At 44.5% G+C, this 18016-nt stretch overlaps 1 protein-coding gene across 3 annotated transcripts; it reads right to left on the reverse strand.

Moving 5' to 3' along the window:
• Nucleotides 1–1910: 1910 nt before the first annotated feature.
• Nucleotides 1911–17987, reverse strand: LOC116939095 (uncharacterized). 3 transcript variants are annotated; one of them, XM_032947047.2, is made up of 7 exons: nucleotides 16537–17987; nucleotides 13126–13215; nucleotides 9816–10178; nucleotides 7831–7917; nucleotides 6231–6283; nucleotides 5506–5553; nucleotides 1911–4131 (listed from the first exon to the last, which is right to left on the reverse strand). In XM_032947047.2, the coding sequence occupies exons 1-7, from the start codon at nucleotides 16592–16594 to the stop codon at nucleotides 4006–4008; spliced, it is 825 nt and encodes a 274-aa protein (XP_032802938.2). In that variant the 5' UTR covers nucleotides 16595–17987; the 3' UTR covers nucleotides 1911–4005. The 3 variants fall into 3 exon arrangements, with proteins under 3 accessions (XP_032802938.2, XP_032802937.2, XP_032802939.2); XM_032947046.2 differs by having other exon boundaries at nucleotides 6156–6283; XM_032947048.2 differs by lacking the exon at nucleotides 13126–13215 and having other exon boundaries at nucleotides 6156–6283.
• Between the last annotated feature and the right edge of the window lie 29 nt (nucleotides 17988–18016).

The following is an 18016-nucleotide window of genomic DNA, read 5'->3' on the forward strand; positions in this document are numbered from 1 at the left end:
TTTCGGAGAGGTTTAATGGCTTGCCAGGTCAAAGGGGGCGATTTCCCTCCAGATTTCGGAGGGGTTCAATGGCTTGCCAGGTCAGGGGGGGGAGGCGATTTCCCTCCAGATTTCGGAGAGGTTCAATGGCTTGCCAGGTCAGAGGGGGCGATTTCCCTCCAGATTTCGGAGAGGTTCAATGGCTTGCCAGGTCAGAGGGGGGCGATTTCCCTCCAGATTTCGGAGAGGTTCAATGGCTTGCTAGGTCAGAGGGGGCGATTTCCCTCCAGATTTTGGAGAGGTTTAATGGCTTGCCAGGTCAAAGGGGGCGATTTCCCTCCAGATTTCGGAGGGGTTCAATGGCTTGCCAGGTCAGAGGGGGGGGGCGATTTCCCTCCAGATTTAGGAGAGGTTCAATGGCTTGCCAGGTCAGGGAGGGCGATTTCCCTCCAGATTTCGGAGGGGTTCAATGGCTTGCCAGGTCAGGGGGGGGGGGCGATTTCCCTCCAGATTTCGGAGGGTTTCAATGGCTTGCCAGGTCAGGGGGGGGGGGACGATTTCCCTCCAGATTTCGGAGAGGTTCAATTCGCAGAGGCAAGGGTCCATCCATTGAGTGTGCATGTAGGAGGGGTTAACCCAAACGCGTACGTTTGGGTATGGGGGGGGAGGGAGTGGTCTACTGGCAATGTACGTACGCATAGGAAACGGGGGGGGGGAATAATAGCGATTTTCTATACTTTTGAGGCATAAGCAATTAGGAAATAACACTTACTACCCAGGAAAAAAATTCGTGTAACATAGTGTAGAATTTGCCTACATTGACCTTCAAATGAGACACAGTTCAGTTTCTTCAGATGTCTGACAAGTTCTACCGGGAGAAGTGGGACTGTGGGATAGGTGTCACACTTTGTGTGTCACCGTGTCCCTGACTGCAGCTATCACGCAGCTCAGCAAACATAAGTGGCCAAGTTACGCAACTTAATTTTTTAATGCAGCCGACGGTGGAATATCTGTTTGGTTAAACACGTTAATATTATTAATCCTTGATCGTTTCTGCGTGGATTAAATATCGGCCGTTCTATAGGGTTCGGGGAGGGGGGTGTGTGCGTCAAGCTGTACGTACGCAGGTGGGGGGGGGGGGGGGTGTAAAAAGTCCGCGTGCGTACAGGGACGGGAGGAGAGGTCAAATTTTGACAGATTTTTGCGTACCTATTCAATGGATGGGCCCTCAACGGTGCAGACGACAGCCCAGCCAAGCCCCCTCCCCGCCTTGCCCCGGCCACCTCTGTCCCAGTGGGCCACACAAATTGTTTACTTTGCTCAACGCCACTTGCTGGCGGAAGGAGCTCTTCTACTCAGGAGGCACGGGTGATGGTGGTGGGGCTCTCCAGATGCGGTTCGTCCACTAGGGGGCATTGGGAGGGGAAGAAGCCGTCCCACCAAGCGGCTGGAGATGAGAAGTTATTTTTGTAATTTAAAAAAAAAGACTTAGAAACAATTTGCGTTGTTACGTTTCATAAAAATTCGAGTGTAACGATTCTTTTCAACGCGAATTGCCTAACGAAGATGACATTTTAAGTTGTTCACATTAGAAACCGCTGCAGCACCACAGTCTGATTTGCGCCCTCGGGGCAGGCTGTGAAGGCGTCCCGAGTGAGAGATTTCCATCCATTCTTCGTTCATTTGCAATGAGCTTCACATGTTAGCCACGCCGTTTGAGACCCATCCATGGCGGTGAAAAAGACGCCCAATGGCTGCAATGAGACGATGTCACAACGCTAGTTTGCAAATGTTGAATTTCAAAAACTCATCCCTATTGTGAACCTCAGCGTGTGCATATTTTTTATATTTTAGCTCCGGTACATGGCCCGATTACAGGCATCCATCCCATTCAAATCCTCACCACTATCCACCAACAAGGACAAAGTTGGTACATTGTTAATATTTTAATAGACACACTGTGTTTGACAGCTACTCATTACAAATTCCACTCTAAATACATTCACTACGTATCACACAATCAGTAGGGAACATACACATGTTTTTTTTACTTGCAAGACAGTACATCGAAATGCATATCATGTTATATTTTCCAGCGTGTTCTTAAATGTAATGATTTCTTCTGCACCGTTTGCTCATGTGTGGGTTTGTTTTTTGATCGCTCCGTGTCTTTCTTTGAACGAGTTATTTTAAAGTTTTGTTATTTCATTTCACTCCCATGCCATGGTCCCACAATCAATTAAAACGTCCCTTAGATTCGGCTTCTGCAAGTGCGACAATTCCTTCCCTCTCGCCGGGTTTAACTGTGGCGGTTTTGAGATAAATGTATTGAGATACGGCTCGCCAATCGCGCATCTGTGGCTCGACCATTCGCGGTTGACCGTGAGATTCCTGGATGCATCGTAACTGCACTGCCCGCGATGATGCTGCCACGGAAGGACACATTCGCCACCCTGGCCCCCAAGCGGCAACATCCCAGGTCCCAGGTCAAATGTTTCTAGCCTCCAGTGAGGCAGTGAGGTTCAGCCGCACGATTTTTCTTCCTGCAGTTTGCATTACTGCACACGGATACACGTGCAGTATTGTACACTGCGTTATTTGTTTTCATTCTATACATTTATCATACAAGTTTTATTTCGCACTAGGAAACATTAATCGAATTTGACGTTCAAAATACTTCCTGTTTAATGTTTGGGTTGAAGTAGGGGAACATAAATAATGGTGGATATTATGAACCCTTAACCAAACCCGAGTTTTCCCATAATGAACCTTATGGCGGGACCCCGGGGGAAGTCAAAATCGTAATTCATCAATTTATTTTTGGCGACTCCGTCCCACCGCGCAACCCACCTGGCGCGGATTATTCTGTTGTCGTGTCGTCCAAGCGCAACGGCGAGGACGAATGCGCAGAAGAAACACAACTTTGAAACTTTAGTTAGCGCATCGTGTAGAGCTCGTCGAGAGGAATAGATTGCCGTATCGTTCGCCTTCAACAGACATAAAATGACATCGCAACGCAGTTCATGCTAGAGCCGGGGGCTTATGGGACCCCGGGGTCCCGCCATAAGGTTCATATGCCTTTGAGTTTGCCGATGGAGGCCGAATGCAGCTACTGTATTTTGTTTAGCGAACTTGATGCGACTTTTTAATTGTCTAGGGTTGCCACCTCCGAGATACAAAAGAACTGCACATATCACTGGAAAAATAATAATATTACACAATACCAGAAGAGAGGACACACACATGGGAAGATTTTTTTTTGAGCAGCGTATTATTATGCAACTGCCCGACGTTGCGTGAAGACTGACAGATTTTCCATGTTAGCTACCTCGACAAAAGCGTGATCCGAGGAAGACCAATAAAGGTAGCAACCCTCGTGGAAACACTATGCAATGATGCCTGCAGTGTACTGATGAGTCCTTGCAAGAACGGAACCGGTATACAGTAGCCTCGTTACACTGCTGTATAAATATAAAAAACAATCTCATCCCTTTTGAGTTGGTGACTTTCACAAGAATGAGCACAGGAACGGTGATGTCATCCTGATATGCCAAGCATGCCGATGTTCCTGATTTCCTCTTTAAATCACCTATTTGTGTACTATATTTTAAAAAGTTATTGAATTTATAAACAAGTGTGTAAAGTTATACTTAACCACATCCAACCTGAAAAACAATGTTACTTTTAAACTTTGCAGGTTGCAACATTCATGGCTCTGATAACACCCAGAAATGTTGCATACACTTCCATTTTGAAATGTTTACAGCTAAAGTGAACAGCCATGTCTAATTGAATACTTGCTAGTGATGTACATAAACAATGATGAATTCCACGCAACTTGATATTCAGGAATAAGGATTAATCAATGTTGCTTTATGCTGAAAAAAATCATGCTAGTGGTACAAAGTGGCCCAATTTTCTCTTTAATGATCACCATTTATGAGTCAGTCTTTGTATCGTCTGTGGTGCCCCTGAGGTTTGGGAAGGCCTAGTAGTGTATCCTGAGATCATAACGCCCACACGAATCTAAAACGTTGTCTCTACGAGGATCAAGTCGGATTTATGAGCAGGGATCTTCTGAAACGAGTGCCGATGCTCCTGAGTGTTCCCATTCCTGGCTTCACGAACACCACAAGCAGGTACCGCCTTGCTCTGTGAAGTAAAACAGAAGTAATTCAGTAAGTAACGGAGCGTCAATTACAGTCGGTTCTCAAGCTCGCAATACACACATTGACCCATGGGTATGAGATTCGATTCCATTCAAGTCCTATACGTGCAGTCCATTCATGTTGATACCGGGCCATTTTCAATAACTGGTGTAGAATATATTTTCCAGTCGTGTCTCTCTCTAACTAATATCTGAATTTGTCTTGCGAATATGATGTAAGTTACTCTTTAATTGACTCATTTATCTTGAACAAAACGTTGCAGCCTTTCTTGATTAAGTTCTTCAATTATTCAGCACATCTGAGATGGTTAGTAATTTCCCCATCTATGTGTAAATAAAAATTTCTCCAATCATTTTATTTGGTAAGCATCTGACACTGTAAATTACTTGCCCAGCCCTCTTTGTGACTTTCTTCACGCAGTCTCATTTTAGCCGTTTCCATTGGTGTAAATGTATTTAATAATTTCTAATTTGTTTTTTACTCAGGCCTTGGTTTGTGAAAACTCGGATGACTGCGTCAATCTACCACTAAATTCATAATAGTATCAATTATTGAAGGTGGACTGGGATAAAAAAAAATTGTGACACAATGAAACAAGTGAAAGTGGACTGGAATGCTTTTGTAAAAAAATTACTTGATACAAATAAAGAGCAAATATCTATCCAATATGCCGATGGAAGAAAAGTATTGCATATTACCTACTAAGACGCATGTATGGGATGCATAGACATTGACAAAGAGTGGAACAAAAGCTGAAAAGTGCACAAAGACACATGCAGCAGCGCATGCTTGGAATTACACTGAAAGAGAGAGGAACACGTGAATAAAAAAAAAACATTAGGAACATCATGTTGACTGTTAAGAAAATCAAAAGGGCTTGCGTAGTATACATCGCTATCAATGATGATGGTCGATGGAAGAGACTTTTGATAGTGACGAAGACCGAGATAGAAACACGCACAAGAGAATGACCACCGCAGATGATGAAGCAATGAGATCAGCTCGTGATGAGATCAGATAAAATCAGTGATGATCAGTGATGATCAGTGATGATCAGATGAGATCGGTGATGACATCAGTGATGAGATCAGAGCAATGAGATGAGTTCGTGCGGCACAGCGAGATGCATTGCGGATCTGTGTTTGTTGGGCTTCTTTGGCGCCGTACGCAGCCAACCGCGTCCATGAGATTTGGTCCTTGTATAAAATTAATGTACAGCATTGTGGGATGCTGTTGGCATGAATGACGCTATATAATATGAAAGCGTTATTATTAAAAGACTTGGAGAGACCTTCATCCAACACTGGATAGAGCATAGCAGCTGCTGATGATAGTATAATAAGATTGTAGTACTTACTCTGCCATCCCGTGCCCTGATCAATTTGCAGACTACAGCACTTATTTGCTGTAAAACATGAGAGTGTGAAAGCAATACAATTAGATAAGAATCACATTTATGAACACGTGCAGGTATTGCATTACGATGCCCATTTTTAGTTGAATGGTCTGCTTTGCAAAATTTGGCAACATAACATTGAGGAGCAGTGGTGTCGTGTGGTTGGTATGGGCCCTGATGCAAGGATTGAAATGGGTCCTGCTGTTTGCCTCCCCATTCTCTACACTATTCTAATGCCCCATAAACAGACGAAATAACAGTATGAGTAAGCACTGCTCTTCGTGTCTCACCACATCTCTCTATCCGTCACTATGTTTCAAGGTATCCTCTTCATCTCTCTCCATGTCTGTGCATCTTTCTGTTGGTCCCTCTGTCTCCTGCCTCTCCATATGTCTCTTTGTTTCATGGAGACCCTCTTCCACTGTGGTCCGGCTGCCTACCCAAACCACTTTCGAGCCTTACCCTGACCACTTGCGCTGGCCTTCCCCTCCCAGAATGATTTTTTATCTAAAGTCTCTGCCCCAAATTCCCCCCACCACCACCACCCCCAAATTATCTTCCGTCCCGCATGTCATCATTTGGTGGTGTGTGGAATTCTTAGCTGAGCGCACCTCCATTTTGACCTCAAACACTCCGAACACCATGAGAGCAATGGCTGCTATCGTGCACACCACGAAGAGAATGACCTTCACGATCGCGGCCTGCTCCTGTCGGAACGCCAGCTCCTCGTCCTTCTGGCCTGTGAGCCATCGATAAACACACACACACACCGGTCACACCATTAATGGGTGCCGTGGTGGCGAGATGTTAACTACCTCGCCTAATATGCAGGAGGTAGTGGGTTCCATCCCGATCCTGATGATGCCTGTATATTTGAAGATTGCATGGTCTCCCCGTGGTCGCGTGGATTTTTTTTACAGGTCTTCCAAGTTTTCCCTCCACAGTTATAAACATGCGTTTAGAGTGTTTGACTGCGATACATTTTCACGTGATATGCCAGTTCGTTGCGTGATCATTTGCGGCAAGGTCGCTTCTGAAAAATGGCTTTACAGCTCAGTGGGCCTTACCTGGTAAAAAAATCTAAAACATAGTTTAGTTTTAGTTTAGTAGTTCAACTCGGTCATCACAAACGTCCCTCAATAACCGAAAACGTAAACTCAGTCATCGCAAACGTATCTCGGTTCACGCGAACACATCGTCAACAAGCATCGCAGTGGCGTGGCATTCCATTTCACGAGACGGCGATGTTGGATGCTGCAGCGCTTTATATTTAGGATTGGAATAGTTCCCAGGTCGTGTCGTCTGATGGCAAGTGCTGCCTGTTTTTTTAATATATATACGAACTTTTGAAAAATAAAGAAGAGCTCCCAACGATGGGATCACGGCCTTGAGCTGGGTGCTGAAACACATCGATCTACATTTAGAAGTTCTCCATCGCTCCTCAGTTTCACAGCAATCTCCTGACCTCTCAAGGGAGCCACTTTCTTCGTGAAAAACAAATTGATATATTTGCTGTGTTGCTAAGTGATAGTAATAATAATAGTGGGTGACTTTGGAGTATTTGAAATGGTAGGTCAACATCGCTTAATCATTCATGACAATAATGGAATGGTAATTACAGTACGTGGTCAAATTGCTGCTCCAGCGAACTTATACGGAAAATAACAGGTTAATAAAAAATAATATATCTCATTATTCCATCACTTGAGGTGTCTGTGTTTCTGATGACTGGTCTTCTTGAGATTGCGTTGAGGATAACGGGAGAAGCAGAGGCTACACTCGTCTTGAAGCTCAGAATCAAAATCAGTTTCCTGACCTTAATGCTATTCAAGAATTGACTTCCACTAACTAGCTCATTACACTCCAGTCAGACCACCTATTAACTTCCAGAATGGATACTAATAATGGTAAATCTAATGCTTCATTGCGTCCTAGCGAGGCTATTATCTGACATTACCTACCACCCCACATCACTCGCCAAGACTATTTAGCACTCTTTCTGTCAACCTCAATATTTTTTGAAAGCCAGTTAGCTGAAATGTCGATTTTCCTTTCCTCTGTGACAGTAGAAAGAGACACCTGTTGTTATTTTCAATTAACTTGTTATTTTATAGTAATTAGGTGGTAAATTATAGCACATTTGGTAATTTAGTACCCAACATCCCATACCTCAAAGTCTGTAAGTGAGCGGTGGTCATCAACATCTATATCATCTGCGATGATATTCATCTGTGATGATATTCATAATGATGATAATGATGATGAGGGTAATTCATGGTAGGTAACCTTCATTTGGCTCTTCCGTTGGATCGACATTGGCTCTTGGTGTCAGTCTGCCCATGAAGAAGCACGTTGTAAATTCCTGTAAAGAGACTGCGTGAAACAAACACGTCACTATTCCACCACCACTTAAATATAAACGGCATGTGGCACATTGGCAGGGTGTGACGAAACATGATAATGCAGTGATGTTAGACCATATCCCACCCTTTTGTTATCTGCGCTTCTTATTCACGCCTCAAAATTGACTCTGTTATCCGTGTGACGATCCTATTATCTGCGGGAATCTGTAGATAAGAGGAGTAACCATAAGTGTTTGGCAAATTCAGGATAACAGGATGCACCAATTACATATACAGTATGTTTATTATTAGCCCTGTTTACCAAAGAAAGTATCGTTTTCATAGTAGGGGGCAATGTTGCTATGTGTAATTGCAATTGGGTGATTTTTCAGGCGTTGTATTTGCTTTGGGCCGTCAGTTTGTCACATTTGCTCAAATATATTTTGATGGTGACCCAGGAAAAGAGGGCACAATACACTTGTTCAGGAACTGCTTATGAGTGCTTTTTAGAAATTTCCGCGCATTGTTTGAAACGTATGGGTTTTCTGCCCCGCACTATTTTTTCTGTATTGATGGGGTTTTCGATCGTAAATTACAGGATCGACAACGAGGAAAGAAGCAGAAAGAGACGTGTTTTCAGCTCCGGTATGGTCGTTGAACAGTGTGGATGAGATAAAAAAAAGAAGAGTCTGGTTGCTGAAGTTTATCGAGTAGCAATGGCAGGCAAGTGTCTACCGACCAAAGATGAATTGCCCATCTAAGAGGGTTATACAATCATTAGAATACATTGTGACTGGTGACGTATATGTACAGCCATTTTGTCAATCCACTGCTGGACGAGGTTTTACGTATACAATGTGGAACATGGAGGTTATTTGACGATACCTTGCCATGCTGGACAATGCAGGTTGATGAAGGTGGGACGCATAGACACTGGAGCATTGCACATTCAGGGGCCGTCTATAAATGACGTCACGCGATTTTGGACGATTTTTGACCCCCCCCCCCCCTTCGTCACACGGCGTCACAAAAAGTCAGACCCCTCCTCAAATATGACGTCACAAAGCTCTGCCCCCCCCCCAAAAAAATAATACGAAACATGCATCAAATAGCTTTAAACTATTGCCATTGTAGTGCGTATTTAATGTGGCGCTGCACTCTGATGTTGTAGGAGAAAACATTTATTAAAAAGTCTATTTAATTAAGTAGAACGTGTTGTCTATATTTATTTAAAGTTGCGCATTTTGGTGTGACGTCACATTTCTCAAACCCCCCTCCCCTCGTCACACATCGTCACAAATGTCTGACCCCCCCCCCCCTAGGTGCGTGACGTCATTTATGGACGGCCCCTAAGCAATGGATTTTGCTGAACTCTACTCTGCTGACAACGAAGCTCCACAGCAGCTTGCAACCCTTGTTTTAACCATGTGGTCACCAAATCCGAGTACCGTACTGGACAAACTATCTCGGCTCGGCTCAACTCTGCTTAGCTTCTCAGATCTGATAAGTCTGGGAGCCACGGTGGCGATATATGAATAACTACCGCGCCTGGTAGACTGGAGGTTGTGGGTTCTCTCGTGACCCTGACGTCTGCTGCATATTTGTAGTTTGCATGTCCTCCCTGTAGTCACGTGGATTATTTCGGGTCCTCCGATTTTCCCCTTCATATTTAAAATATTGTGTTTAGAGTATTTGGCTGCTATAAATTCCAAATGACAAGTCACTTCGTTGAGCTATCATTTGTGGCCAGGTCGCTTCTGAAAAAGAGCTATATATTTCAATGGGCCTTACCTGGTAAAATAAAAAAAAGTTTTATTTTACAGTTTGATATCGTCATAGGTATGCTTCTATAACTACAGAATTTGTAATAGCATATTTCCCAATGTCCTGTCCAGTAATGCTATTGCATAAGATTCCACTGCAGCTCACCTGTTGTGTTGACCACAGCAATGCCGGGCTCACTGCTGTCCAGTGAAACCTCGCACCCAACCGCATGTGCATGTGACCCGAGGTCTTCTGATGATGACTGCAGGGAGGCCGTGAGTAGGGCCAGTGTAGCTTGAGGTATTTCTTTCACTGTCTCTTGAGGTCCATAACTGCCGGTCCCAAACCTGGAAGAGGTAGGCTGAGAGGACGGAGCACGTGGCTGGGATGGTGAGGTGGTGGACACTGCTTCCTCCACCTGATGCTGAGGATTGACCCAAATGAGCACGGTGACTGGTGACTGACTGGCCCATGTGCACTGCAGGCTCAACAGCGACTTGTTTGACTTGGGCAAAGTGGGGTCCAATACTGAATGCAAAGAAAACAAACACAAATGCCTTTTGAAATACATTTTTCTTATACCCTTCATAATATTATTCCGATTGCGCTCTTACGGTCATATACTGAGAGGAATTGTCCATTTGGAACTCTTGTACAGTCATGCAACCCTTTGTGTTCGAGAACAGACTGTGGATGCAGATATCGCAGACCTACTGTTGAGATTCATTCTCTTGATCTTTTTATTGACACACAAGGGGTCCGACTTTCTCTTCGGCGCCGCTGCAGATAAATATTAGTCGTGTGGCCGTCAAACTGATCTCTTCAAATTCTCCAAGGTGAAATTTACAACAACAATTGTTATTGTAATGATGGGTTTTTTTTGTTTGTTTAATTCAGTCAATGGTAATGAGGCCGAGACCATGAACTCGCTGCATCGGAGAATCTAAATTAATCACAAGCAGCTGTCCCAGATTCGAACCCAGCAGCGTCAGCACGGTGCTGTGAGCACTGTGCCAATCTGGCCACTTTTAAACAAAAAAATGAACGAGAATTTAAAGTTGGCTGCATTCCGAGTGAATTGGTGTTCAATATTGTACCGTGCCCTGGGGGTGTGCATCCAGCACGTCCTGTGCATGGATGCGCGCAGTTGGAGCGAAACAACTGCATGCATTTGTCACCTACGTGACTTTACCGAAAGAACCAAAGAATATGTATGCATTCTAGATTTGAAGCTTTCGTGACTGCAAGGATCCATACTCTTTGGTTCTATTCGGTAAAGTCACGTAGGTAAAAAAACGCTGTCCTTATGACAGCACGGTCCCTTCACCTGATGAAGGCCACTTGTGTTGTGGCCGAAACGTCGTGATTTTTGTTATTTTATTTTTTACCTACGTGATTTTACCGAATAGAACCAAAGAATATGTATGCATTTGTCATTGATGCTGTCCATGCGGTGGTAGTTTTGGCGATTTTCTGAGCTAGTTTTTTTTATATCCGCATTGCTGTTTAACTGGGCATGTAACGGTTCACAAATGAATCCCCATACATCCAGTGATTTCGTGAAATGTCATGACTCGAGGTTTTAAATCGCATTCATTTATGTTGCCTGGTTTGCATCGCTGTATTGTTTGACACACTTGTAACATTAGCTGAATTCGTCTAAGGGTACTAAACTATTTTATCGTTGACATAAATCATTTTTGCATAATTCACAATTTCCATTGTTATGCGCACTACTCAATTTATTTATCATGAATCGATACATCGCTACATGCCTGCAGATTATATACATGTACAGTAATTATGCGAATGTACAGGCCTTTGTTAATCCACTGCTGGATTAAACACTCCCCACGCCATTTCAGTCAAGGGGGGGATTGCTTGACCATACTTGACAACGCTGATCAGTGCAAGTTCGTGGGGTGAGATATCACTCGTCCTCTGATATTTAGCGCTGTGGCCGAACATCGCACCCAGATGACCGGGTTCGCGGTGCACGTGTGCCAACCACCGCACCACCGCTCCACCCGTATATATAACGCGCGGCTTGAACCCGCTGTTGCTTTAACAGCCACACAAAAGTAAAACAAAACTTAGATAACTCTTCATTAGTTACTCAAGTGCCCATTGCAGCCAGAAAGGCTAAGTTTAGCTGCTGGCTCCGCCGCTGAATGTCTACAACAGCGGCGGTCACCTGGTCACGCCATGAGTCCAGAGTGGGCGGTGGTTTTGTTTTGTTTTGCTGAGCCGCCCTGAAATGGATACGGCTCCCGTTCGTTGTGGATATTGTTGAAGTGAGTGTCCATTTAATTTATTTCTTTTGCTTCTGGCGACCGACCCGAACGGTCAGCGTGTAAAAAAACAGCCGTGTGACGGCCGCAAGAAGGGCTTTTTTTTTAGTTGTCGCACGCGTGGTGGAAACGCTGTGGGAAATTATCTCGGTTCGCGCGATCGCATTCTTTGATTCGGATAGAGGTTACAAGTGCCGTGGTTTTCCAATTAATGCTGTCTGAATAATCACTGCAAGTTGGGCCCTTTTTAATAATTTATATCTGCGTGTGCAGTAATAATTAATTCATTGCAATTAAATAAATTAAATTAATAGCCCTATGTCGATCCACTGCTGGGCGAAGAATACAAAGGCCCATGTCCTACACGGGCGTTGGATCATCAATAAACCCGGCTGCTTTAGATTGAATTGTGTTTCCGAGCGGTGGTGGCTGTGCACGCCTGCAGTGCAGCACTGTGGAGGCAGCAGCTGGGGTTGGTGGATCACCGCACAGATGGGCTGTAAAACTCACTTCCCGTAGGCGTCAAGGTGATCTATGCTAGTTCGCCAGGAGATTGCAGTACAGCAAAAAAATGTCAAGTCCACCTGTTCCGTATTTACGGAATAGTGTTTTCCCGGTCTCCTCCCACATGTAAACACATTAATTGGCCAAGAACATCTTCGTATGTCCAGGGTGCTTAAAAAATATATAAACAATTATATGAGACTATAGTTTTTAATGTAAAGAGAACGGATAATACACTTTAAAATGATGACAAATGTATGTTAATAGCTTCAAAAAGTCAAAGAGTCTCCACTTGTTCACCATCATTCTCAACACGTGGCCTGGAATCTTCTCCAGGTGGTCTCCAGAGCCCCCGTATTGTTGCAAATTCTCAGAATTGTTTTTTTTATTTTAAGCACCCTGTAATATCGAGGACCGCAGAGCTTGGGGCATTTTTTAGCGCCAGTTCACGTGACTGCAATTCTGCTCGTTCGTGGTTCCTCGCCGCTCTTGAGACGCTCTCTATCTCGCTCGGAGTGTGAGTGAATACCGTGCGCGATTTCAGGTTGAAATTACTCTGATGTCAAAGAACAGTGAGGTCGGAACTCATGGGCGCTCCATCGCAGATGTTGTTGCAACAGCGGGGAGTGTGTGCAGTGGTGAGTTGGGTGGTGGTGGGGGGGGTATAGGCGTCCTCTTACTGTGGATGAGGACATCAGTCTCGTTGCCAGCTTCGTCTCCTCCCCGTGGTGCTTGCACCTCGGCAGAGCAAACCCGGGGCTGCCTGTTCCCTGGGGGAGGAGACCGCGTGTATGTGCCCAGGTTATCCCTATGGGTTACCCGCGGTAACGACGACTTGGCCGCGAGTATATTAATAGCGTGTTCCCCTTCTGTGAGTGGCCAATTTCCCTGGAGTAATAACCACCACTGTCAAATAATATATTGCAGTGTTCCTTGTCGACCCACGCCTTATGACCAAATGACCCGGAATGCACCCGAACTAGTCAAATATCGGAAGCTAAGCAGCGTTGAGCCTGGTTAATGCGTTTGGATGGGTAATCGCATGCAAAAAAAAAACAGCTTTATCATAGGGCTTTCAGGGCTACTTGGTAGGCAGTAGAAGAGAGGAGGTACTGCAAAAATATAATGTTGTGTCGTACAGTACTTCAATGGTCCCCGCCTTCACCAACCCGCACTGACCAGGGCGGTGAAGTATGGTTAAACATCCCCTATGACCGGCACGGCGTGGAGAGGCCCTCATTCAGCAGTAGGTTGCCAAACGGCCGTAATTTATTATGAAAGTGTCTGGTAATACAGCAGCATTGCAGTGCAGTATTTTACCGGAATATTAAATTACAATGCTACATTAACGTATAGCTGCAATTTGAGAAAAGTCCTACGGTGTTCAGGGTATCGTGGCAGTCTTCTGCATAAGCACTCAGGGTTACTACGGTTACCCTTTTTTGGTTAAAGTCGCAATTGTCTTCGTCTTATTGTGAGTCTATACAGCGATTAATATAAACACTAGAAAAGTACGTCGTACGTGTTGAGTAGCCACAGCCACACTGAACAGAGAGACACGCATTGTGAATGTGGTGTGCCGGGTGCATTTCATACCTAACAATAAACATTACACATTCACAGGCGCTCATAGCGTCCACGCCTTAGTATGTTGTACTCCACTGCATACGTGCCTTCACATTGTAAACGGATACTGCCTGCGACCGAACGTGCCTCAGGTATCCTTTGAACTATCTACCTCAGTTCAAACAAATATACAGTACATATATTGACCCACTGCTGGATGGAGGCCTTCCCACGCCGTGTCAGTCTTTTAAGGGGTCTTGTGACTGTAATTTGACACTCGTGTTGGTCATCAAAGCCATCGCCGAGAATCGAACTGAGATGGCCGGGTTCGTGGCGCTGAGCGCTAACCGCTGCGCCACTACTCCACCGCATGTACAATATTATTAAGAGGATGGGAAAACAATCACATTTACAGGACAACATAGTTATCAATTACATGCAAATCTTTCCACGTGATAACGACGTTCTAGTTTTATTAAATTACGTTGTGGACTAATGTTGCCTCGTATCATTTTCTTCAGCAGTACCAAAATATGAGAAGAGGGTTTTCCCCTTTTTTCTGGCAACAAAACAGGTGTTGAGATGTTAAAACACCAAACTGAAACCTTTTACAAGGAATCGTGTCTGCATTAACCGTATTACTTGTGGTCAGAATGCAAACAAAAAACATAACTCTGATAATATATGCATTGTCTTTGAAACTGATTGGTCCACACCAGAGACGGCTTTCTTTTGAGCCTAGTCCCAAACGGTGTTAGACCAGAGGACGCCAAAAGGCCTCTGGTGTAGACCAATCAGTTTCAAAGACAATGCATATACTATCAGAGTCTGTTTTTTGTTTGCATTCTGACAAGTATTGTGGTTAATGCAGACATGATTCCTTGTAAAAGGTTTCAGTTTGGTGTTTTAACATCTCAACAAGTGACGTGCGGTGAGGTCAATGGCTGGGGAGGAGGCACTGGCTAGTGTCAGAGCCAGATTCACACACTGAGGGGGGGGGGGCGTGGCCTCACTGAGGGGGGCGTGGCCTCAGTGAGGCAGATGTGATAGCTGCCTCCCCTGCTGCTTTTTCATTGCAGTTTCATGACGAGACCAGCGAGACCAGCGGCCACTTCTCTATGACCCTTGAGCTACACCCATTTCAAACCTTTTAAAACAGTCTGCCTCAGCAGCAGACCATGCTTTCCCACCTGATGATGGACGCTTGTGTTGCGCCCGAAACGTCGTGATTTATTTTATTTTATACCTACGTGACTTTACCGAAAGAACCAAAGAGTATCTTTATACACATACGTGAAATAAGTTACCTGCAGTATGGAAGGCGAGGACATGAAATGAAGGGGTCTATAAACATTACATTGGTGACATACTGAGATAGTAAAAGGCACGCGCTTATTGCCCGCGCTTCATCCAGTTACTGAGGGGTTGCGCAATCAGAGGGGAGGCTGAGCTCGTCGCTGCCTCACCTCTCGTCTCTTTCTGTATTTGCAGCGGAGCTCCGCAAATTTGGCTATTTGACTAAAAATGATTGGTATCGTACAGAAATGACATTTATAACACAGATCAGTGGAAAAAATCTTAATATTTATTTTATTTGATTATTCATTTTTTTTACTTTTCGTAACAGCTATTTTCATTGGAGTATGACAGGTGAGGCTCAAGCCTCCCCTGCCTCCCCTGACCGCACGTCCCTGATCTCAACATGTTTTGTTGCCAGAAAAAAGGGGAAAACCTATTTTCATATTTTGACTACATTTTACCCTCGCAAGGTTTTCATCAAGCAGTCAGGCCCGCTTATGTTGTCACAATAGGGTAATTGGTGAGATCCATCTATCAAGTGATCCGTTTATAGGCACCCCACTAAAATAACAGCGACATTGTATATGGGAATAAACATTTCATTTAAAGAGCCTCTAACATGGCTTCCACCAATCTCAACTAATACACGTGAGATTAACATTTGAACACTCTCCTCTGTAAGATATGGAGCCATCACTCTCACAATATTTAACCGGCTGTTGGGAAATAAGAGGTCATTAGAAAATCGTGAGGTATCCCGAAATGTATCAGCCTGTATTTCTGTCCAAGCACAATAACAAATACCGTACGTGGAGCTGCTGTATGATTTGACAATTACTGTTAATCTGCATGTTTGTAGAATGTTGTGAAGTCCACAGCGGAGTATTCTCACATACGCGATTAGTACGGTGCGAAAGAAGTTCAACATACAGTCCATACATGTCCATCATCCTATTGGCTTTCCGAAGCAATATTACCAAAGCAGCATTTGTTGCAGCAAACGATCATCCGGGACCGGTTTCGACCCCTCTGGGTTTCACCAGCAGAGCCAGGCTTGTTGGAACAAAAGCTGCCTGATTATATTATAAGATGTCTTTTTGTTTGTTGTTGCAAGAGCACTCCATTACACAGTACATGTTGTTTTAACCGACGATCTTTCACGGTAACGCGTAACGACGGGGTCTGTGTACCATTTAACCGTTCACCTGGCCGTTGCCACCTTTTACCTTCGTAGGTGCGCAGGGTTAAGGCGAAGCTCACGCACAGATGCAGCAGCACGGTCATCCTTAGGCCACCACGGGTAGGTTGCGCAACATCAGCGACTGACCCGAGCGAGCCGAGCCGAGCGACCAAACCCAAACTTGGGACCTGTCCGCGTGCTCGGCTCAAAGCTCGGCTCGGCTCGCGCTCCGAAACACGCGTCCACAGGGCGGGGACGCGCAAATGCGCGCCCGCCTCCGGCAGCTGTGCAATGATTATTATTCATGAATTAATGCATACGCGGAGGGGGCAGAAAAAAAAGCGCCACAGGGCAGGCGCTACCGCCGCACATCGCGATAGCGCATGCATGGTGGGGGGGGGGGGCTAATCGGGGCTTCCCATCGCGAACGCTTGCGACCGAGCAATTCACACGTAGCAAAGTGTGGCAGCAAAAGCGTGCTGCCAGCAATGGAAGGGCTGCGTAGCGAGGGTGTTTTCGTGACTTGAGCCCAGCCAGGGTTTATTTTAGTTTCTCGCCGAGCAACTTTGACTGACTGACGAGGCGTATAGACGTCTTCATTTAGCAGTGGATTGATGAAGGTTGTAGTGTACATTATTTTATTGGAACTACTACACTGTAATTTTTGTCGTGGAGAGACTTGAGCTGTTGGGTTATCAAACCATAAAACCAGTCTGTCGACACTGAGACCAGTTCTGTAAGTGTTCTTTAAGCAGTTAAGATCCCCGGTGGCCGCAAGGAAAAAATACAGAAAAATGTAACTTTGTATAATGAAGAAGAGATAGCTGATTTAGAGAGAAAAAACATGCAGATTCATAAATTATTTTTTTGGCTAAATCGTGTCATTTTTTTCTTTAACTCGAACCCTCCACCACCCGACAGGGCCAATCTAATCAAGTTGTCACGTGGGCAAACATGCCACTTGAGTTTTTCAGCAAAGTTTTTACAATTTTAGTTTCTTATAATTGAATTGCCAGGATACATAACATCCAGTAGTTATGGATTTCCACTATCTAAATATGCAAAGTGTTTATACAATTTAGATAATATTTTTGGATTGGAAAAATAATACATTTGGCAATATGGCAACAGAACACCTTTCTCAAAGTTACCTATGCTCACCTTAACACCTTTCTAATCATTCAGCACTCGTGTGAATGAACGCATTTTAATTACTAACGGGACCAGTATTTTCACGTGATGTGTGATCAAGCACAATGCCATCTTTGCAAACGTTTTGTTGTACGAACACATTTGACTGGCCACAAACAAATACATGAATTCACACAATAGGTGTGCCATACGGTTAATCTCTAAATTAAATTCTACACCGTTGTTTGGAATTTGTGTCTTTTTTTACGCCAAAGCAGGAGCAGATGTCACTGGAAATCACAACAAGACGAGCGTGGCTAGGTACGCAGGGAATGCGGTATATTCCAGTTTGAGTTTGGTGTACGTGTTAGGTGTCGGGTTTTCCATGGCTACAT

The sequence above is a fragment of the Petromyzon marinus genome, chromosome 5 (genome assembly GCF_048934315.1).
Source record: "Petromyzon marinus isolate PM22_M1 ecotype Great Lakes invasive population chromosome 5, UKy_Petmar_22M1.pri1.0, whole genome shotgun sequence".
NCBI classification, from domain to species: Eukaryota; Metazoa; Chordata; class Hyperoartia; order Petromyzontiformes; family Petromyzontidae; genus Petromyzon; species Petromyzon marinus.